This window comes from Paralichthys olivaceus, chromosome 7, assembly GCF_024713975.1.
Source record: "Paralichthys olivaceus isolate ysfri-2021 chromosome 7, ASM2471397v2, whole genome shotgun sequence".
NCBI lineage: Eukaryota > Metazoa > Chordata > Actinopteri > Pleuronectiformes > Paralichthyidae > Paralichthys > Paralichthys olivaceus.
The window spans coordinates 22,650,420-22,673,556 of NC_091099.1; the positions used below are offsets into that span (position 1 = coordinate 22,650,420).

Consider the following 23,137-nt stretch of genomic DNA (forward strand, 5'->3'; position numbering starts at 1 on the left):
CTGAGTCACTCCTCATTTATTTAACAGTGCATTGTGCCTGCTGTCCAACACTGTGTTAGACACAAGAAGAAATATAATTCATTAGATTATTGGGATCCTACACTATAGCTGACAGGGGTGACAGAATTATATACTGAGTTATCACCGCTCTCCTCGTTAGAGAGTAAATCCGACTGTTACATGGGGAGCCATGAACATTTCTTTGACACGTGGTTCAATGTGACAGCTACTGACCTGTTTGTGTGAAGAGGCCTGAACAGAAAGTCATCATTAAATGTTAACCATTGTATTTTATTTCATGGATATTGCGTTTATTGGTTGTAATGGTGAGATAAGCAAGAACAGGTTACCCAGCAACTATGAACAGCTCCTTTACCAAAGTGAATTTTGTATTGACATGGAAAGGCTACGTGCGCTCAGTTACACAGATATCTGCTGCTATTCTGTTTCAGCATGTTGTGTCTGTGTCTTAAACCAAGCTAATGAATTAAGACCAAGTTGTTGACGAGGGATGAGAGCTCATGATTTATTAAGTGGTATTTTCTAACCTTATTTCATTTTAATCCAATAACTAAACTTCAAATTACTTTATTCCCTCAAATGACAACCCTGAATCACTAAAGTGGACTTTGACTTATAAGATCTGATATCAAATCCGCTTGTAGCTTCTCATTGGCACATATTGACGCCGCCTGAAAAACGGACAAAAAAACAACATTTTCCTGTCTACAACTTTTGAAGCTGCTGTATTGGTCAGGTTTCCCTCCCTATTTTGTTTCATACTGCAAAAAAAGAAAAAACATTAACAGCCCACTCTTCCTTTACAAGAGAACCTACAGCCGCCCCAACCAAATAGTTTCTATATCTCTATGTCCCTTAAATAATATTCTCTCTTTCACAATATGCACGTGTACAACAGAAAGACTGATGTGCAGTCAGTGTTTATTTACTGCCCAAGCCCTCTTTATTGTTTTACTGAGAACATTTAAATAACATCAGAACTAAATGTGGTAGAGTATTGATAAGCACAGAGGATTGCGGTGGGTTGGATGAAGGTTTGGACACAGTCTCTCCTCTGTTATGTACACTGAAGGTGCGGCGTCGACGGCCAGCAGATTAGAAGTTGATGGCTTTGCCGAAGGAAGCGGCCAAGTTTGCTTCTCTGAAAGCCTCCGACACCGTCTGCAGCAATAGTGAGGAGGGGGAGAGGGTGAGGAGGAGGAGGAGGAGGAGAAGAAAGAGTCAGTCTGAAATTGTATTTCTGTATTATGGTTATATTTGTGATGTTTTTGTTCTGTTCTTGAAAATTTAGAACAGGCTATTTTGTAGTTGGAAGCAAATTATGTGTGTATCATTGCATATTTTATTTTTATTTCCTGTATGAACAGTTAATGAATCTCCATTTGAACAGTTACACCTGACAAATACTGTCACACTTCACCACTTGCTTACAACTATATTATTCTGATTTGTTATAAACTATTTAGTAAATACTGATTAACTACTTAGAAATGCTCAAAGTTTAATTAAAATTCAACTATGCAGTGCAAATATTAATTGTATTAATCAATGAGTTTTGTTTTGGACCCACTGTTAAATAACAAGTTAGGTGAAGATATTCCCACTATCTTTAGGAACTGATGTCAGACACCTTAAACCGTTATCTGATATTTTATCTTCCAGTTGCATAACAATATGCTGGTTTGACTGATGTTTTAACACGTGTCTGGAAAGTTATGTTAATTCCAATTCAAGTTGAAGTTACAACTTTACGTGACCACTGTGTTAAGTGCCTGCGATCTAACATAATGAAGGAAGTTACTGTTTTACGACTTGATATCTCAACACAAATAGAAATAAATAAATAAAAACTGCATTTTATTCATTTCCACCCAATGTGTCTGATATTCTGGTGAACCTCTGTTTATGCATGTGTGTGTGTGTGGTTGTGTAACATACAGGATGGGCGTGGCAGACTCTGGCAACATCCTCACAGGAAGCTCCGTACTCCATGGCCAAAGCAGCCTCATTGATCATCTCTCCTGCTCCCTGCAGGAAAACACCAATATTCAACCTCTGCTTTAAAGCTCATATTGAACCAGATGTTTGACCATCTATCAAACTATATCCAACTTCCTGTTTATTCCTAAAAACATCACGGCACTGCTTCTGAGAGTGACACCACCGATCACAAGGTTTTATTACAGAGACTGGAACACATTACTGGGATTAGAGGAACAGCACAAGGCTGGGTTAAGTCGTACTTACATGAAATCCAGTTTGTTTATGTTAACAAGGACAAACAATGACTAGGGCCGTCCCCTTTTTATTCCAACTCTGAACATTCATTCAAATGATGTTTGGATGGCATTACCTTGGCCTCCAGTTCTACTATAAGAAACCCTGGAGTCATTTTCAACCAGGATACATCCTTTTACTCACACTTTAAACAAGCTTTCTTCCATCTGGGCCATATTAGTCACTAATCTTAACAGTTGAGGATGTGGTAAACCAGCAGCTCTCATGTTCTGCCAGGCAACATGAGTATTTTGGCATTGGAGTAATGTGGCTTTGAACCAAGTGATGTAGCAGTCATTTGTGGTTCAACAAAAGGATCTTCCTCTTGGATTTGAACCATTTATACAGGATGCAACATATGCATGCTTCTACCTTAACAGCCGGATGACACATGTGCGTGTCACTCACAATATCATCATTTTTAAGACAGGTGGCTGATGAAATTCATTCTGATTTTCTGAAATACTTGCAAAAAAGATAAAAACCATTAAGGGAAATGTAGTTTGTTTGAATGTTAGCTCTCAACCTGTGAAACTGTGTCTCATCGATGAAAACAAAGATCAAAATTACATCAGGAGCTTTCACCAATTTATCAGCCAACTTAAACAGCTGTCCACTCTCTCTGTGTTTTCTCTCATACAGGATAGGTCATGTGTCTGGTGTGGGATGCAGCTCTTACAGGTCCAATAATGTGCGCTCCCAACATCCTGTCTGTCTCTTTGTGGCCGAGGATCTTCACCATGCCATCAGTGTCAGCGTTGGTTTTGGCTCGGCTGTTGGCTGCGAAGGGGAACTTGCCAACTTTGAATGGAATTCCCTGAGGAGCAGAGGAGGAAGATTTAATTCATAATATACATTACCCCAAGGCGCTTCACAATTTAGTTTAAATATTACAGAGAACTCCACAGCTCCCACAATGAGCAATGGAGATAGTTAAGTACTGCTGGACATTCCACTCTGACAACAGAAACTCGATATTCAGATATTTCATTAAGGCTTTCCAGTGGCCTGATGTTGTCAAATGTGAGGAAATACTGCCTCATGTGGCTGATGTTGTGAACAACAAATGCAGATTGAAAAAATTGCTCAGTTTAACCACAAACAATTTAGTGAGATGAAGATGGGCGCGGCATGTTTAGAGTCTAGTCTGCAGCGGTGGAAATAAACAAGGCACATTTACTCCAGTGGTGTGCTGAACATCTAATTACCACCTAACTATTTCCTGTTTCTGCCACTTTTGGAATTTATATTTCACCTCTACGACCTGGCCACGACCTGCCCCCCACTCACCCAATGCTCCAACTCGCAATGAGATGGATAAACTTCATAGATAATGGATTTGACTGATGGTTTGTTTATGTCAGGGCCACAGCTTTACTGTTCAGCTCGACTCAGAAACTGAGCTCAAAACGCATGTATTTGTGGACTTGAATGCCACATTGAATTAATGATCATGTTGCTCTGTAACTGCTGGATGTGGGAACAAGTTGCATGACAAGTTCATATTGTTTCTGCTGCTCTAAAAAAAAAGTGAGTTGCTGCAGGTTTAAACTAAACAAAGGCATTAAACGTTTTGTTTAATCAAACATTATAAAAATGCCTCCAGTGATCTTAATTTAGTTTGTTGTGTGGGCAGCTGTATTATTTCTGTCCTCTTCTTCTAATTGCATCTGATGTTGCCATTATTACACAAGTTACCACTGTTTTCCTTATCTACATGAATTAGTGTCACCCTCCTAATTATCATCACCCCTCTACTCTCACCTCTTCTTTGAGCTGCTCCTCTGTCTTGCCTATCCAGGACACTTCAGGGTGTGTGTAGATGACAGAGGGAACACAGTTGTAGTCGATGTGCACAGCGCCGCCGGCAATGCCCTCAACGCAGATGATGCCCTCATCTTCAGCCTTGTGGGCCAACATTGGGCCGGCGACCACATCACCAATTGCATAAATACTGAGGGGAAAAAACAGTCACAGAAATGTGAGATTCAGGCCGCCTCCCACAGACAACTATTTGTTTACATGAGTCAGCCTGAGCTTGGTGGCACCTGGGTACTTTGGTCTGGAAGCGGTTGTTGACAGGGATGCGCCCCCTGTTGTCCAGCTCGAGGCCAACAGAATCAAGACCAAGGTTCTGCGTGAAGGGTCGTCTGCCGATGCAGACCAGCAGCACGTCACACGTCAGCGTCTCATTCTTCCCACCGGCCGCCGCCTCCACTCTGAAACATCAAACACGTCAACAAGCACTGTTACAAACTGGTGCCACACTCTGGTCATTAATAACCTGTTCCCATAGAGTTCAGATTTCAAAAGTCAATAGCTTCAGAAGGGTTTTACTGACGCCACATCGATCTTCCCATCGGGCCTTTTGGTGGCTCCCATGACTTTGGTGCCGAGCTTGAACTTCAGGCCCTGCTTCTGCAGAATACGCTGGAAGTTCTTGGAAATCTCCATGTCAATGCCCATCCCGCCCACATGGCCGAGGAACTCCACCGCTGTGACCTTCGAGCCCAGTCGCTGCCACACTGACCCCTAAAGGATAGGAGGGCAAACATTTGTGTGACTAAGAGGACAGATTCAAGTGATCCAAACTAAAGAGGACATGAGATGTTGTTGATGTGAGGATCTCTGAGCTACTATTTTTGTTCATTCTAGATCGGATAACCAGTCAATATCTAACATATAATGTTTAAGTGTTTCTTGGTGAATGAGACTAAGGTGAGGCTGACCAGCTCCACTCCAATGACTCCAGCTCCAATCACGATCAGCTCCTCAGGCACTTTCTTCAGGGACAAAGCTCCTGTTGATGACACAACGGTCTCCTCATCAATCTGAAGAAACAAACAAAACACAAGACTTAACATGTTTTAACTGCCTTCAACATACATCCCCACATACATTTTAACTGAATACTTAGTAAACAGGTAGCATTGGCATCTGCTGATGATTTAATGCATTAAGCTAGAATATGACATATGCGTCAAACCAGAGTGCAAATCATTCAGAATGATTTCAAGACAAGCGAAGGATGAAACACATCATGATTTGCTGTAATACTTGCAGGAGAGGTAAAATGATTTATGGGACATTTTTGATTGTTAGTATATCAGCCTGAAATTTTAAGGCTAAGACAAAAACATTGGAATTGGTTTTAGAGTGTGATTTTGTTCTGTGCCTTAGGTCTTAAAGGGTTAATGATGCATGGAGTGACCTATAGAGAATTATTATTTAGCAGCAAATCTTTGACAATCAAAAAATGAGCCAAAGTTAACAGCAGAGCCACTGATATGATAAAATCATGGTGAAGAACAGTAGCGAGTCTCACAACATCCACGTTAAAATACGACCAAATGTATTTAAACCTTCTTGTTTGTTATATTTTTGTAAGATCATTAAGTGGATCATGGTTTTGAAAATGTTTGGTGTCCATATTTTCCATCTTTCATATTTGCTTGTAAAGATTTCAGGGGAAGGAAACTCATCTGTACCTGGATCCCAGGGAAGGGCGTGACCTCTGAGCCAGTGGCGAGGAGGATGTTCTTGGTGTTGATGACCTGCTCGCTGCCATCTTCTGCTGTTGCCGTCACTTGGTTCTTACCCGTCACCCTCCCAAAACCATTGACATGTGTCACCTGAGGGGGGAAGTATTATACTATAAACACTGTAGTTATGTGAATTAGATGCAAAACAAGAACCGTTAACACTGAGAGAAGTCTGACTTTGTTCTGTTTGAATAGATGTGCGATTCCCCCGGTCAGAGCTTTGACTGCCCCGCTCTTCTGAGCCATCATCTTCTCCAGATTCAATGAGATGCCTGAAACTGATACAAACACAGAATTCCAACAATTACTCTATTTATCGATTAGTCTATACACATGAAAATCAGAGATTCTGTTTCCATCTGAACCGATTCACTGAGCTTTAAAGTGGAACGAAGCCTCTTACTTTCAATGCCTCTGCTTTCAAAGTCTTTGCCATGAGCCATGTGGTACAGGTGCGAGTTGTTCAGCAGAGCCTGCAGACACAAAACGTCACCCTCAATATTTTTCATTCATATGCAGTTATTGTATGTTTTTTTATGTTCAGCTTTTCCCAAAATGGCTGTGGATACCACCAGGAAAGAATTAAGTTCAACACCCAATGATTGAGAGGTCCACTCCATTCTAATGTGCTAATATGACATGTGTGGTCCTCTTCACTGGAGTACATGTGGCACATGACTGCCCGGTATCAATTGGAATCTTTTTATTTGAAAACTTTTATTCAAGGTATTTACATCCATTAAGGAGTAGGCAAACACACTACAGTATATACAACAATATTCTGTATAATACCAATTGCACAAGTGGTTTATTGTTTTATATTGAATTTGTCTGTAAATTTCATTTAGCACATTAATTCTTGGATTATGTACAAAAACATGTTTTGTTAGGTCACAATGAACTTTGACATGAAATCCTCAACTCCAAATTAACATTTATGCCAAGTTTGAAGAAATTCTCACAATATGTTCCTAAGAGATCACATTGGATGGACAGACACAAGGACAGAAACATACTGCATCCAGCTACATAACAGAGAACAGAGTGGGAATAACAGAAGATAGTGATATGGGATATTCTCATTGAAAAAAATCACAGTATCAGTGTTTGGTCACCACAGTCTCTTTAATTGCTACAGGTACAAACACGTTTCACAATTTCAATCAGAAAGAAAAGCAGTTTATTACCTTTGAGGGGATGCAGCCGACATTCAGGCAGGTGCCACCCAGTGTGGGATTCTTCTCCACACACACTGTCTGTTGAGGAAAGTACATGTTTTAGAGGCAGCATGTGTTTCTACACTACAAAGAAAACACGCAATATTGACTTCAAACTGTCAGCTCTATGACATGCATTCAGTAGGTGTGTTTCTACAATATAACAAGGAATGTCACGTTAAATGAAATGAATATGGTGCATTACAAGTAAACACTCTTGGGGAGGAGTCTTACTTTGAAGCCGAGCTGTGCAGCTTTGATGGCAGCAACATACCCGCCTGGACCGGAGCCCACCACTGTGACATCTGCATCAACTATAGAGAGGAAACAAAGAAACTTTATCACAGCTTGCTTTTAAGTAAAATATTAATTTGCCTAATTGTTGAAAGGTTCTATACAAATAAACTTGCCCTGCAGGCTGGCAGTTAAAGCATTGGGCCTTTGTCTTATTCTTGAATATTCTGTCATCCCTCTACTGCTGATTACCAATAATGGAATAAAATGCCCACAAAATATTTAAAAGATAAATATATCATTAACAGTAGAGTTAAACAAATTCTCCTTTATTGTCTTATCCACATTCATATTTATATTCTAATCTCTGTTATATTTTTTTCTGTGAGGTTTGTTTCATGCCAAATTCTGCATTTATGAGATTTGAAAAATATCTAACTCAACTCCCTCATATTCAACATTAACGAAAACTGGTCCACTCTGTTTTTGAAGTTACAGTCACACAAACGTCAGCAAAGAGTTAAAAGATCAACATTCACATTGCCGCTGCCTCTTAAGTCTTCAGTGACGTGATAAATGACGTGTGTCTATTTTGAGGAAACTAGATACTGTGCTCTTCAAGACATTTCAAAGACAGATACCCAGGTATGTGTTCCGTTGATCTGATGTAACAAGTAGGTCCAGCGTCAGTTAAAGGGGAAACAACTATCAAACGTGAGGCTAAAGTTCATAAGAGAACAAGCCATTAATGAAGTCATAATTTCTTACTTGCTGCTTTGTCAGCATAGGTTCTGACAGAAAGAGCTGTAGCTCCATGCAGTTTGCAGGGAAGTTGGTGGCTCCGCTGTGAATGGAAAAAGAAACAGTGTCACAACCTGTTTATCAACACCTTATAAGTATAGTACAGCATCTGAAAATTTGTTTTACCAAGTACAGTAACTGTGCCGTGATGTCACTTCAGAGTAATTTTCTATCAACCGTTTAGAACAATATAACAGAAACTCAGTTTATTATAGAGAGAGAAAGCAGCCACATTCAAAATAATTAAACCAGTTCCACATTAAATCACAGTGAAAACAGATTTAGGAGAGAAAAAACTTCCTCGTAAACAGTTAGCATCACATTGATGAAGTTATAAGGTAAAGTGAAAAAAGGAGCTCATATTAAATGCAAATGTAAATATCTGACTCAATCGTGTCATTTCAGCTGCAGGCCACGTGCAATAACACTGTGGGACTTTCAGCCCTTGTCTTTTCTGTGCAATAAACACTTTAGGGGCATCATCGGTGCAATAAAACACTTATGTATATTATACAGTTATATCAGTACACTGTCGGTATATAGTATTTATTCTGTACAGTTTGCCACTTCCCTAAAATAAAACACTTAGTCTAATATTTGTTTATAACGGTGCAATATAACACTTATGCATATTAGCCTGTATGTGCTGGTACATCATCGGTACATTTTTTATTTGTATAGTATATCTGCATCTTTAAACGCCTTTGGTCCTGGAATCCTCTTATTTTTATTTCAATTTGTGTAGTGGACTGTGTCTTGTTAATTATATGTTTGGCATCGAGGAGGAGGACTGTGCTACAATTTCGTTCTGCTAGTGTATGAAGTACGACTGTGCAATGAAAATAAAGTCTTTTGAATTGAATTATCGGACAACCAAAATTTACATTAAAATACAATATTTACATAAAATATAAAAAGGATATGAACATGTTCAAAAGTAAGAATAAGGTGAGGGTTGTGCAAAACTGAGCAGTGCAAACTGAACATTAACCGTGAAAATCAAATAAAATGTATGCAATATAAATGTAAACTGTGCAAATGGAATACTTTATGTTAAAGTGCAGACCAGGGCTGCAGTTGGGAGGTAGGTTATAGACTCCTGTCAGCTGTTTAGTCTAATGGCAGTGGGGAAGAAAGAGTTTTTGAGTCAGGAGTTAGGTAACCACTGCTAACTAGCTTAGCGTGCTAACATGACATGTAGGGAAATAAATCAAAAAAGTCGTTTGGCTACTTCTACTTGTCAGTAGCGTCAATGTAAACCTATTTTACCTCGCTCTTTCCGTGTTTTCACTACAAAAGACATGATTCATTTTAACTGTGGACCTTTTCGCTCGTATCACTCACACCGAACTGTAGAAGGAACATTTATAAAACTGGCCATCGTATCACTTCCATATTAAATGACATGTTTTTTCAACAATAACCCAAACTACTGTGGATTGCAGCTTCGCCCAGTGGAGTCTGGTGTTGCGTCCTCCCCCGTATGACACCACCGGACCACAGCTAGCTAGCTGGCCCACTAGCTAGGCCCGGGCGGCGGGTGTGAAAACACCAGTATCCGCGGGCCCGGCAGCCGGGGAGACCGGTCTGAAACCGACCCGGACAAAATACGCTGGTTAACGAGTAAGAAGTGTCCACACTCACCGTGGCCAGAGAGCGGTACAACTGGGTCCAGCTCTGCATGTTGTTGGTGTCGCTGCCCCGGATCAGTCACCTACAGCAGGCCGAGTGTGAAGGACTCCTCACACTGCGCAGGCGCACTACCAGTGCACAAGCGGCGTGTCGCCTCTGAATGACGTAGGTTACTGCGAGGTCCGGACATAACAGTTTCAAAATACTTATTTGTGAGTAAAGTATACAAATCATCAGTGATGTGCAACTTCAGTGTCTTCATTCTGCAGTACAGTCTCTTGTCAAGTCAGATGCAGTTGTGTTGCAGATTAAAAACAACAGGAGGTGTGATGACAAAGAAGTAAACACAGTGTGAGAGGAAGATGCAATAGAAGAAACAAAGTTAAGATGCACGAGATTAAAATGATTTGATATTATTTATGACTTTACGTGAATACTACATAATAGTATTACAGCCACTTGGAGATTTTGAGAAAGAGTTGAATGAGAACAAATTTGTACATTTACAAGAAAAAAAGTTGTAATTTTAAGAGAATAAAGTCTTAACATTAAAAAATTGATGTAGTTTTTTTTACAGGAAAAATGTACATTTAAAATATTAAAAGAGTACAGTTGGGGCTATTTGTCATGTTATATATCAGATCAGCCTGTCACTTGTGTTCAGTGTTATACTTTAGAATATGTTGCTCAAATAACAAAATACTTCAACTTTTGGCTCATCAGCACCACATTATGATATAATACTATTATATAAGTGTCAGGAAAAGATTGTGCAAACAACTGATTTTATTCAGAAGAAAGAAACAGACAGATTTGGAGGAACTTGTCTCTTTAGTAGAAAAGAAAATGCTTGTTAGTGGTGAGGTTATTGGTATCATATTAATAGTTATCTTAAAAGAGGTTTCATAGTTTCTAAGAAGCAACATTTTGATCCAGACGGCAGAAGGAGTGAAACCTTGGTATGCATGGGTTCTCCTAGCTGCTTGTTTTCTAAAAAAAAAAAAAAAAAAAGATTATTTAAATAAATATATTATAATTATAATATAAATTCGTTAAATTAAGACTTTATTCTAGTAAAATTTTGACTTTATTCTTGTTAGTACAAATAATAAAACCAAAGTCTCTCTAAGTCTCCATTGTATACTGAGCATGAGAAAAAGGTGGAAAGCTTTAAATCTTCATCTTGCCTCTACACTGAGAGAAAAATAAAATAAAAGATGACTGGAATAATAATGTTTAGTGGAATAATAAATACTCGCAGGCGTTGCTCCATTCCTGTAGGACTAATTAACATTAAGCAACGTGAGTTTGTGACAGATAAGTTACCACATCAAAAAATTGATAATGAGATTAAGCCTTTTATTTTGCAGGGTTTCTTTTCTCTGACTGGCCGTGAGGTGGACAGGGTGCCAATCATTATTTTGAGACACCGGTGTGAAACATTCTCTGGCTTGGTGTGGTGTCTTGCCTGTTTCCAAGCAGCCATACAGTGGCTCAGACTTACTGGTGTGGTATATTAAACTGAGTGTGTTACGTGTGCTGCTCCATACGGTTACTCTCTCTTCCTCGTTGGTGTTGAGTTGGTGGGCGCGATCAGCTGCCTGTTGTAGGGGTTGATCTCATTCTCGGGAATGATTTAGCTGGAGAAAAAGTGTTTTGGTTGTACTATATCAGGATCAAGTGTAACATCCACTGCTTACTCCAGCTCGGTCTCAAGAAGGTTTGTTATATTCTCATCGTCTCCATGAGCTCAGCCTGGCCTCTCTCAACAGACGTCCTCAGAGCAGCCTCACAGAGATGAAGGTGTTGAACCACAGCTCAGGTCTCTTGTAGAAAAGCTCTTTACAGTTGGGACACCGACACAGGAACTTATTATCCCAGTGTTCAGTGATGCATTTGTTACAGAAGTTGTGTCCACATGGTAAAGTGACTGGATCAGTGAACACATCCAGACAGATGGAACACAGGAACTGATCCTCAGTCAGCAGACAGCTGGCAGCAGCCATGTCTACACATGGAGGATAAAAATACAAAAAAAGAGCATTGTACAGTGTATTTGCAAATCTTTTGATTATTTGTGTCATTACATCAAACATCAAACTGTAATTAATGGAATATTAGGAGGAATTCTGAGGACCAAATGTACTGAGAACATGGCTCAACACCAACATGCAGGGACATGCAATTACATTTTTGACATAATCTGTTTATTCCTGCTATTCATTTACCAAGACAGCAGTTGATTACACAGTCAGGACTTGGACTATTTACTTGGGCTGCCCCCAAATTGTCAACCAGCAAACATCTGAAAAAAGGAAGAGTCTTAATTGATTAAGTTTGGATTGGTCCTTTGGTTGCAGAGAAAAAAAAACACTCATTCACCCAGTCAGTCACAGACACATGATTTATACAGATGGTCCCTGTGAGTATTAGATATTAATGACATATGTCAGGCAAGAAGTGATGGAGGGATAACAAGACTGCATTGCAAATTTCTGCCAGGGAGGCTTTAAGAAATATAGTAAAGAGGGATAAAGTCCATATCCAAACATGTATAGTGGCTGAATGACTGAAAGGCAGAACTGTCCCCCAGTGGACTGTGGTTTGTCTGCTTTTATCTATTCTTTGACATAGGAAACATTATTTTCACTTTTTTCCCAAAAAATAATTCAGTATTCAATGGCAGTTTAGTTTTGGCAACAAAAGTAATTGGTTAGGTTTAAATGATTACAATGCAGTTTTCAGATTAACTCATGACCACTATGACTCCCTCTGGACTGACAGACGGACCCCCATAGACTTGAGATGAGCCAATCATTATTTTACGTTTCTAACTAGTAGGCCAGAAGATATCAGTTGAGTAGGTGGTCCTTCAATTTGGGGCCACGACAAATTAGCATTCACACTGCTAAAGGGAAATGGCCTGGTTTGAGGGATCAGATCACAACGTGCACTTATTATATGTTGGGTACGTCCACACTCCTATTTAGAGCTGTCTGCTTGTGATCGCATCACCTGAGAAATATGTGCAAGGTCTGACAGGGCCTGAGAATTAACACAGACATTGAGCCTGTTGGTTTTACTCTTTCCAAAGACAACACTGCATTTGTTTGATGGGTGGGGTTTTATTGGGACTAAATAAATCAAGGTGGATGACTCTGAATGTTTTTGCCTTTAGTATTCAAACAAGCACTAATCTGATTTCTTTAGCATTGCAGTCCCAACACATGTGGTTCTTTCAAATGCACTAAAGTGAAATTCTTTCTTCAAATCCCATTTAAGCAGAATTGTTTTTACTTTATTTGCATATTGTTATACAAAGCTCCTGATAATACAGACAGTATTTGTCCTTAATTCCTTTCCACCACTTGGAAATCCATAGTATCTCTAAGAGACGGACATTGGCTTTATAAGTAACGCTTTAGCTTCCATGCATATTTTGAACATCTTAAGTGCAGACAATTAGATATGCAAGGTATTTAGAGTTGATTCCACTCCTGAACTCACAGCATATGTTTTACTGTCAGAGCTTGTCCTCATATGGCCTCATGCTGCAGTTTGTGATGAGTGCCACTAGAGTGCGCCACTAATTCACATTAAACACTGGTTCAGTTTTCAGATCGCCTGCTCAAACAACTGTACAAAACAAAGCATGAGCTTACATGGAACTACTTTATGCACAATACAGTATTTGGTATCAGATGATATAAGACATCACTCAATCAGTTTTCTATATCCATGTCCCCCCCCTCACCCAACCCACAGGTTATGCAGATATTTGACTCTCAAGCAGATGATGAAGCGTCGACCACCTGCTGCAGGTTTTAGTTTCATGTTAATAAGCTGTTATGTGTCTGAGTCACTGTCAGCCTGACACTAGCTGATGATTGATGTCACGTAACAAGACGGCATGCAGCAGGACAAGAGACAAGTACAGAATTGGATAGGTGGAGTAAGTAAAAGTCTGCAATGTTCTCTTTTCTTGTCTAAAGGTGTCCTCTGGGACAAACTTAACAAGAGGGGAAATGTCCTAAACATCCCGGGTCCAATCAACAGATAGTTTGATCAGAGGATAAGCATGTGTGGCAACAAACCACCTGCACTGCTCACTTTAAACACTTCAGCTGAATCTGTAGCTCCCCTCAGCTTCACAGGGCTTCATGAGCGTATTGTTTATGTGTCCTGTCCACAGCTTTACTCTTCTGGCTCACACTCACCGCTCTCATGGTGTTGTTTCTGATTGCAGCAGGAAGCCGGGCAGCTTTAAAAAGGCTCTCCACCAAACAACAGACACATTTATGAGAACAGCAGGTGAGAATAGTTGAGCATGTAGCAGCTGAAAAGCCAGATATTTAGATCAGGTGGCTGTAGAGACCGAAACAGAGCTAAACAGAGAGGATACTAGACTTGAATTCATCAGGTGGACACAAACACCACTCCTATTGAAAACTAATGGTGTTCCCCGACTGGACATGGAAACAAGGTGCTGTTTTCTCAGTATATCGACTTAAAATTATCATGTTAATGCTGTGTTCACAATATTTTACTGAAGGTTTTAAAAATTACCAAGTTGACTTGCATTGCAGCGAATTGCCTAAAATTCCTGTTTGCTAGAAATTACTTCAAGAATAGTGAGAGTGAAATAAAATATTAAAGGTACAGACCCTGATACTAAAACAAGCTGAAAGAGGCAAGAAGGGGAGAAATCAGGTGATAATTGTGTGTGGGGTCATCAAAGCAAGTGACTGGTTCACTTATTCATTTCCTTATTATAACTTTATATACATATTAATAATAGCAACATCAAGAAATTCTGATCACCAATGCTAATATCACTAATCTATTGTAATCTGTTAATTTGTTTTTTGTAATTATGTTACATTACATCTTAAGCTTTTATACACCAGAGCACCTCACAGTTAAGATTTGTCATAGGTGTAATCAATACAAACTATATCCAATTAAACTCTCAAAATGTTATGGATATAATATTACACTTAATACATTATTTGTTTAAAATTATATTTTATTCTTGTAATATGCAATATATTTTCTGAACATAAAACATATTTTTTCTTTGACTCTATTCACATAATATCAGACAGTTTTATAAGATTCAAATACGGCTATTCTGATTAGAAAGCAATATTTGTATTTATTTTACAGTTTAAAAAAACATTTGCCTTGAACTTTGCTATAACCTGAGTAACTCTAGCAGCCATTTGACCTTTTTTCATGTTTGTGCCTGGGTTACTTCAGCAGGATCCTACAAGAGTGTTTCCAAAATAAGTTTATTTTGCGAAACACAACTTGTCCCTTTGAGACTTGCTGACAGTCAATTCAATTAAAACATGATGCCAACATCCCGGCAAACACTCCCTTCTACTCTCAGAGAGATGCTGGCTTTCAAAGTCAATTGTGTCCAATGTGAAGAGCTTGCCTTCATGTCCCCGTCTGGAGCCTTTTCACGTGCTAAAATAAGAGTTTCCCCCTCTTTCCCCAAGTCGACATGAGCAAAGTGAGCACTGTGAAAGGCTCAGAGAGAGCTTCCATTTGATGACTAGCAGCCTCAGGTCTTGTGTCTGTGTGACACCATGAGCCACGACAAAAGCTCGTCCTTTCTGCTGCTGCAGAATAACACTGAAAGAGAAGAAAAGAGGTGCTGTATGATGGGGAGGAGGGAGAATTTAGAAGGAAAAAAGAGGGGGTCTGGCTTTTGAAACGGGCTCTGCGCAGATGTACAGGGCAGGAGGATTAGGCCGTGGGTGTTGGTGAAGTTCACCCAGCTTGGCTCTCCCTCCACCGTGGCCCTTTGTGGCTCCCAACAGCCTCAGGGTTGTAAGTAGCCGGCCAGTGTGCCAACGAAGCTCAGTGAAAATGACAATGGTGGAGCGACCCCAACACCCCCCGCCCCAACCCGATCCCACTGGCCTGTGACTCAAAACTCACCCTCCATACCCATTGCATGATCACTGAGCTGATGTCACCCCATCTGACTGTGTGTGTGTGTGTTGACAATTCCATAACATTAGGAAAAAAACCTGTTCCCACACCACCACTGTCAGCTTCCAACAAAACACCCAGTCTCCACAATATATGAAAAAATGTGAAAACAAGACGCGTGCTCAGGGACCATATACCTCCATCAAGGATAATGCCCTATGACACCATGTTAGAGCAGTGTTTCCATTAATTATCTAAAATGTGGCAGACCATCAAGTGTTTTGCTCCATTGCTGCAACTTCTTCCCGCCACACAGACAGTGAGACCTCATCATTTTAGCTGCAGTTGTGCACGTGAGTGGCATGCAATGTAGTCTTTCACTCTTTAGTCTGTGTACCTGTCACTTGCAATCTGTTCCATGTGAGAGTAACATTCATATGCACGCTGCAGAGAACATGAATAAAATGTCACCTCACTGAAGTAGGTAAAACAATGTACGATTACTTTTTCTTCGTTCTAAAGGACACCAGTGGAAGAGGCACTGAATGTAAAACAAGAAAATTTAAAATACTTCAAGGCCCTCCTACCTAAGAATAGTAGTATATAAGAATTATCAGTAAAATGTATTTAATATGCATGTTTGATATAGCTAAATTGTTAACACTGATGCAATAGCATTTTAGCTGCTCCAGGTGGAGCTAAATAATGGTTGATGGAAGATGAAAGAAGTAAAGTTATCGTAGTTACTATATCCAAAGTTTGATCAATTTCAATATCAGAGGAGTAAATTCCCACTGCACACGTATAACATTTTTCTCTTGAAATAAACTATGTGGGTTAAATGGTGAAACATCCTCTTAATATTCACATTTTTTCTTGAGTAGTCCTGCACCATTCATCCAATATCATCTCTGACCCATTAGACTGTGTTCTCTGTTCCCTTGAGCCAAGCAAGCCAATAACCTAATGTTTGAACAATGAAGACTACACATTCAAGTGAAGAAAACAAACAAGCAATCACCAGCATCTGAGAGCTGCCTTTTCCACTGGCCAAAAAACCAAATGACTGTAGTAGACATAGCTTTAATTGGTTCTGATTGGCAGTGATGGAAACCTGACACCGAGGTGAACATGCTAGTTTGGCCTCAGTTTTATTCACTGGTATGGTGCAAGAACTGTGACAGGGTTCTGTTGTCTTGAATCAAAAACAGCCGTTGTCTACTCACCGAAAAATGACGATCACAACGTTTAACTGTGAAGTGTTAGTTTTAACATAAATGTCCCATAAAATATGTTGATTTGTCAGTTGGTTGTCAGCCAACCACTTTTGTTCAGACTAAAATATCTTAACAACTTTCTTTCATTTTGATGCAGGAATGTATAACTTCCTGATCCTCACACATCATCCTCATACATCACCCAGCACTGAACGAGGAGAGAGAGAGAGAGGGAGCAGCAGATATTCTCAGAGTGTATTGTGGAGAGGAATGCCATTGAATTTGGGTGTTTTTTCATGTGCCAGCCTCTTTTGTGTGCAGGCTATGGAAGTCCATTGTGCGGGCAGACACCCTGAGAAAAGAGGCGAGCTTGGAGCCGTTGTCTGCCGGTGCTTCTGCAGCGCTCGAGTCCTAAAAAGGACCTGAATGAAGCTTTGCCATCGGAAGCAGCCGGCCCGAACCAAGAGACAATGCCACTGGGCAACTTTGAAGACCTGCAACAATTAAAAATGCAGCTTCACTATATTAATTATGCATTCATGCTTTTGTCTTGGCCTTTTCTTGCAAAGGGGAGAATGGGCGGAGGCAGGGGGAGGAAGAGGGCGGGGGGAGCGTAAGGTTTAAGATTCAACAAGTCTGAGACAGAGGGAGAGATTACAGAACACATGCAAATGCTTCAGCAAATGAAAACTCATTGAGTGAGAAATGTGTGTGAGGTTGGATGTGAGATTCAGGGGGGATTACGGACACTAACAGGATCATGTGCAAGAAAAAAAGCAGCCAACTGATGGAATAAAAATAAATATTCAAAAAAGATTAATGAAACAAGACTTTGCTCCAGTGGGACGACAATAAAACAATTGTGGATAAAAAAGGAAGCAGATGCAGAGAGTTCAACAAAACTCTCAGTCTCATCTTGCACAGCATGTTGCTAGGGAACTCTGAGTTAAAGCTTGGAGTTGCACTTTGCAGACTCTTTTTCTATGAGGCTTTTCTCCTTCCCTGCTGCCTCAGTTGCAGGCAGGACACACATTAAGCAGCTTTCTGAAGGCATTGAGGTGGAGTTCTGCTGGCTGCCGGCTCTGACAGGTGGCCCTGTTGTGCACAGAGTTGCCAGCAAACAGCTCCTTTTGCACCAACGGGAAGGTTTATTCAGAAAAAGCCAACACTGCTTTGAAAAATCGTTCTGTTCGGGGGGAATTTATGCCTCGTTTACAATCAAATCTGTCTCTGGGGTCCCACAGGACTTGGAGTCATAGTCGCCCCCCTGCTGGTCATGAGACAAACTACATATGCATTAAATATCAGACTACAGATAAAGTAATTACTAATATAATCCTAGTCAAAGCCTGAAATAAAAAAAGGGAATTGAACAAGGTGGAAGTAACATGAGTCCATGATCGCATTGATATGTGGTGACATTTAAAAGTATGTTGAATTGGCATTGCATTAGTGTTTGATTGCATTGTTTATGTAGATGCCCATACAACTATCAATGGATTACTTTGACACCGGCAAAGATCTTAAACATAATAACACTGGGAAGAAACGTGTGTTTCATGTCTGTGTTCAGATTTAACTAAGTCATGACTCAGAGGAGTATGATTTCTGATAAAAGGATCTAAATGTCCTCCATGAGTTGTGTGCCACATGTTCTGCTGGTGTAACTGCCGATCGATGTGAGACACGCATCAAAAACCAATGTTGCCTACACATGCAGCTCAGATGATCCCATGTCCCAAGTTGGGAAGTGTTTCTTCTGACTTCTGTAAATGTGTTTTTAAGGACATGGAGGCTACAAAAAGATTTGATTTTGTCTCTGTGGCGTCCAGCTTTTCAGGGAGCACCTCAACTTTTCAGCTTGGCAGTCTCTCATAAAGTGTCTGCGTCTCTGCCTTTTAAACCTGAGAATCAATCAGCTTACAGTTCTCAACTGCGCTGATTGATCCTCTGGTACAGGTGAAGGTGCTCTTCACAGTCTCAGAGACTCAAACCACTACTTGTAATCAGGGTCGCTGCTAGTACTCTTCTTAGCCATGAGACAACAACTAATGGTTACAGCCTAATATATTACAAACTAAATGTAATTTACTTGTGTACCAAACTCTGTGCCAACTTTCTGAGTTCTTGTTCGGATTATGTCAAATATTATTGGTCATTACAACTCTTTGTAAAAGCACCAATTGTCTTTAGAACACTTGGATACACGTGTGACCCAATACATTATATCAAAGACTGTTAAATCGAATGTTGAGCTGCCCACACCTTTACACAACAGCACTGTGGCTGAAATGTCATTATACAAGTGGGCATGATGACCAGAACTAGAAAAGTAAAACCCTGTAGTTCTTGAAGCTAAAAGAGTGAAGACTACATATGGTTAAATGTTAAAGTTGTAGTTGTGGTTGCACTAATGTTTGTGTTGCATGAATGGGGGAAACTCCAATCTGTCCTCACAGTTAGAAAGTGAAAACTTTTTCCCACAAGAACTAAGAGTCAGTTCATTGAGGGGATACTTCACAATGTCAGTATTTGATTGACAGTTTGCTCATTTGGCCACATTTTCAGGTCCAGTAATAGCTGCCATGTGTTGGGAATTGATGCTGGTAACCACCATCGTTCCCCAGGTCTGCACCTGTGTGACATTACAGCTCTGTCACTCTCACTGCTACACTGTGGGACTGACTCCTCTTTATAGAAACAGGAGACAGCCAGAGGAAAGGGAGACTTAACTGAGCGGTCAGCAGTTAAACAGGTTTCTGTGTCACATTCTGAAAACTACCAGAGATCAGTTCTTATTGGCTTTAGAAGGTTTGTGGATCCAGTACACAAGGGTTTGACAAACAGAAGTGGAGCAGAGTTTAGAAACATTAGAGCTTGTTATCATAGATAACATAACACAAATGGGGGCTCGTCTGGGATCTGCACCCAGCACTTCTCGCACCCCAAGTGAGAATCATACTCAGACCTAGCAGTAAGGATTCATGGTTCTCACCCAGGTGGCCGGGGTTCGATTCCCGGTATGGGAACCACCAATTGTGTTATGTTCCCTCAGAGGAACTAGGAGTACAAGAGGACCATAACACACAAATTAGGTGGCTTTTATTTTAATTATACATTATAAATGCAAACAGAACTCATAATTGCAGAATATGGGGGAAGGAGGAAAAAAAGGAAGTTGCCAAATCAATAAAATAAAAATAACAAAACAAGCCTGACTATTCGCTACTGCTTAAATAAATATCACAAACAAAACGCCTCAGCTGACAATGCAAAAAATAGCTTCGCTGAAATAAATACACAGGTGGCAACAACCAAACTGACTAGTGTGTCTTAACAAAAAGAAGTACGTACGTACGTGAGTGAATGTATAGGATACCCAACTTACCTAGTGCTTCCTTCCCACAACATTTACTATGGTATTCTAACCAGTTTGCTATTACACCAACACAACAAATCATGGGTGTTGCACACAGGCTGAGGTCAGAGAGAGCAAAAGAGCAAAGACTCTCAGGTCTGCTCCTTTTGTAGATCCCCCTTACTGCCGGTTGGACATGCTCTAATTAGTGGTGGAAGGGACCACTCCCATCTCACCAGTAGAGAAAACAGCATGAGGGGAGAGACAGCAGGAAGGAAAAGACAAACACACATACACCCGCACACTCACACACATACATGAACACAGCACTATGCCCACTGCCTGGCACATAACACAGATTAACATAGTTGTCAAGTTCTTGTGCAACACCTACAATGTTTACATAGAAAATACATATTGCTGTCAGCACCCCAGCTCGGTGACACCTGACTGGCTGTTGTGACTGTTTCTTTCTTTTTAATAATTGGTTTGTGGTTGTGTTTCTGTTTCTCCCCTGCTCTTTGCTCTCTCTACACCTGCAAGTCATCACCGTCAAACACACCCAGGGATCATCCGCCAATAAATAATATCTAATAATACTGTCAGTGTCCACCAGATCATCACCTCACATGGTATCGGTGCTGGCTTCTAGTCAGTTTTATAAATATTCAGCAGGAGATTCTCCACTTAGACATGTCCACAACAACATAGAAATCATTGTAGCGTTCCTGTAATGAGCGGCACAGCAAGCAGAGGCAGGACCTAATGTATAAATTCCTGCAAAAGAAAAGTGGAATAGATAATGGAAGTTTCTGTCAGTAATTTGTCAATGTTTCATAAAAAATTGAGTGTCATGACATATCATGTTAGTGAATAGGCTTCTTAATTTAGTCGACCAAGGATGACAAAATGTCTATTTATTAGGTGCATGAATACAATAGTATACAACAGTCTTGCATATTAGCATACCTTCATGACCTGTTTATGTACTAAGCTGTGGATTTGATTTGATGGTCATTTTGGCAGCTACAGTTGTAGTGCTGCTTTCTCCTGAAGGATTGCAAATATTTTGAATGAATAAGGCCAGACTAAACTTTAGACACATAACTCTTCATAATGTTGTATAAAAGCACAACACAGACTACATCCTTCACAACTGTGAAACAACACCACTTTAAATTAGCTTTAAACAAGTGACCATTATAACAAGGACTTACAGCAAGAGGTTGTATTGGAAGACAGTGCACCTAATAAAGAACCAACCGAGGGTGCAGTTCCCCAACAAGCTTCTAAAAATAGCAAAAATGTGTTTTAACTGCCACTTTGACGTACGACACGAAATCCCAAGTTCCAGATTGGACCTTCATAACTAAATCCAGATTGTTTCTGAAAGCAACCCTTTCATGTTCACCACTTTACTACATAAGTCAGTGACGGCTGCAAAATTCAGATTAATGCTTTCTGTAAATTGCCAAAATTGCTTCACACTGGTGCAATTTCTCTCCTCCGGCCCAAACAAAGGTTCAACCCAGCATTCATGACAATGTGCTGTGGAGTGCTGCAGGGGTCAGAGGTCACGTGTGTTGGCAGCGGGCAACTCGCCATGCGTTTCAAATAGAAACAGGACTGCGTGAATGAGCGGCTGAATGCAAGGCTCATTAGTGCAGCAGGAGACTGTACGAAGAGAGTCAGGGATCGTATAGTTGGAGTGAACACAGCAGAGCCTCGACACATTCCTGCCTCTTTATTAAGGTGATCTGTGACCCAGTCTGTCCCAAAATAGAAAGGTTTTCCATTGTGTGCATGTGTGTGTGCGTGTGTGTGTGAGGTGGTTGATACAGCGCAAATCGGACCTCTTCTCTCCTAAAAAGGAACTTGTTGTCAGTTGAGAGACCACTTAGTGCTCTTACACTCTCGTCAGTGTGTGCAGATAAAAGCGAATCAGACCTGCTGTTTTCTGAAGCCTCCTCCACTGGAGAGGCTGGAGTGGAGAGTTTTGTTTCGCTGCTGGTATGCAGAGAGCGGTCCGGATGCACAAAGACGCCGGTAATAACAGTTAATCTTCGCAAAGGTTCAATGGCTGCCAACTACCCAACCAACCAACCCAGAGCCGGCCCAACAATGGCAAAGAAACATCAAAGTTGGAGGCAGTGCTGAGCGGCCGGTTCCCATCACCTAAATCAACAAGGCCCAGGAAGAAAATAAACATGCAGCATTAACAGATGGAGTCACGCTCAGACTGCTTGTTTGGACCCTAAATTTGCCACAACAGACATGTCCACAATCAATAAACATCCAGTTAGTGAGTGTGTTTCTTGAAGGAGTTCAGCTCAAAAGATTTTATCCTGCAATAACTATTTGTTTTTCATGATTCTGTCAGTTTCAAACATGTACAGAGTAAATTTCAAAACTCACATAGTGTCAGTTTTCAAAAAGCTGACAACGAATAAATTATTTAAAAAAAAGATTGAGGAATCTCTGAAAATTGACTTAAAACGTTTTTTCTTATCAAGAGTTAAACACATTTTTCCTCCAACGGAGATCAAATATTGTTCCAACAGTTTGTACCATCTCTGATGTAGAAGTTCCTGCAACTGTACCGCACTTAGAGTTGACTTTCCTTTTGCCATATTTCCAGCTCATCCTGAATCACCTGTATGAGGTTGAAGACTGAGCAGCTCAGTTTGGGTCTTTTCTTCTAATGTAGGCTAAAGGATGAAAACCTCTGACCAACCAGTCTTCATTTGTTTATTTCCCTTTTCTCACCATATTGATAGAAACATTCCTACTTCCTGCAGAATAGTATTGTTCTTTAATTTCTAAAGGTTCTAAAACTCCTGAACTTGTGAATGCTACTGGGTTTTATTGTTTTTTATTGTTTATTGTTGTTACCGT

The 23,137-nt window shown here is 40.3% G+C and overlaps 1 protein-coding gene and 1 long non-coding RNA gene across 2 annotated transcripts; both read right to left on the minus strand.

Moving 5' to 3' along the window:
- Positions 1-941: 941 nt before the first annotated feature.
- dldh (dihydrolipoamide dehydrogenase) lies at positions 942-9,896 on the minus strand. Its single transcript, XM_020079272.2, has 14 exons — positions 9,737-9,896; positions 8,060-8,135; positions 7,292-7,371; positions 7,028-7,096; positions 6,244-6,313; positions 6,018-6,118; positions 5,787-5,930; positions 5,028-5,129; positions 4,640-4,830; positions 4,347-4,517; positions 4,063-4,252; positions 2,978-3,115; positions 1,960-2,049; positions 942-1,182 (listed from the first exon to the last, which is right to left on the minus strand). The coding sequence occupies exons 1-14, from the start codon at positions 9,773-9,775 to the stop codon at positions 1,117-1,119; spliced, it is 1,527 nt and encodes a 508-aa protein (XP_019934831.1). The 5' UTR covers positions 9,776-9,896; the 3' UTR covers positions 942-1,116.
- A 4,909-nt stretch (positions 9,897-14,805) lies between these two features.
- On the minus strand, positions 14,806-20,370 carry LOC109624530 (uncharacterized). The gene is made up of 3 exons (XR_002202393.2): positions 20,273-20,370; positions 19,880-19,944; positions 14,806-15,364 (listed from the first exon to the last, which is right to left on the minus strand). It is a non-coding gene; the product is annotated as an uncharacterized lncRNA (long non-coding RNA).
- Positions 20,371-23,137: the final 2,767 nt, after the last annotated feature.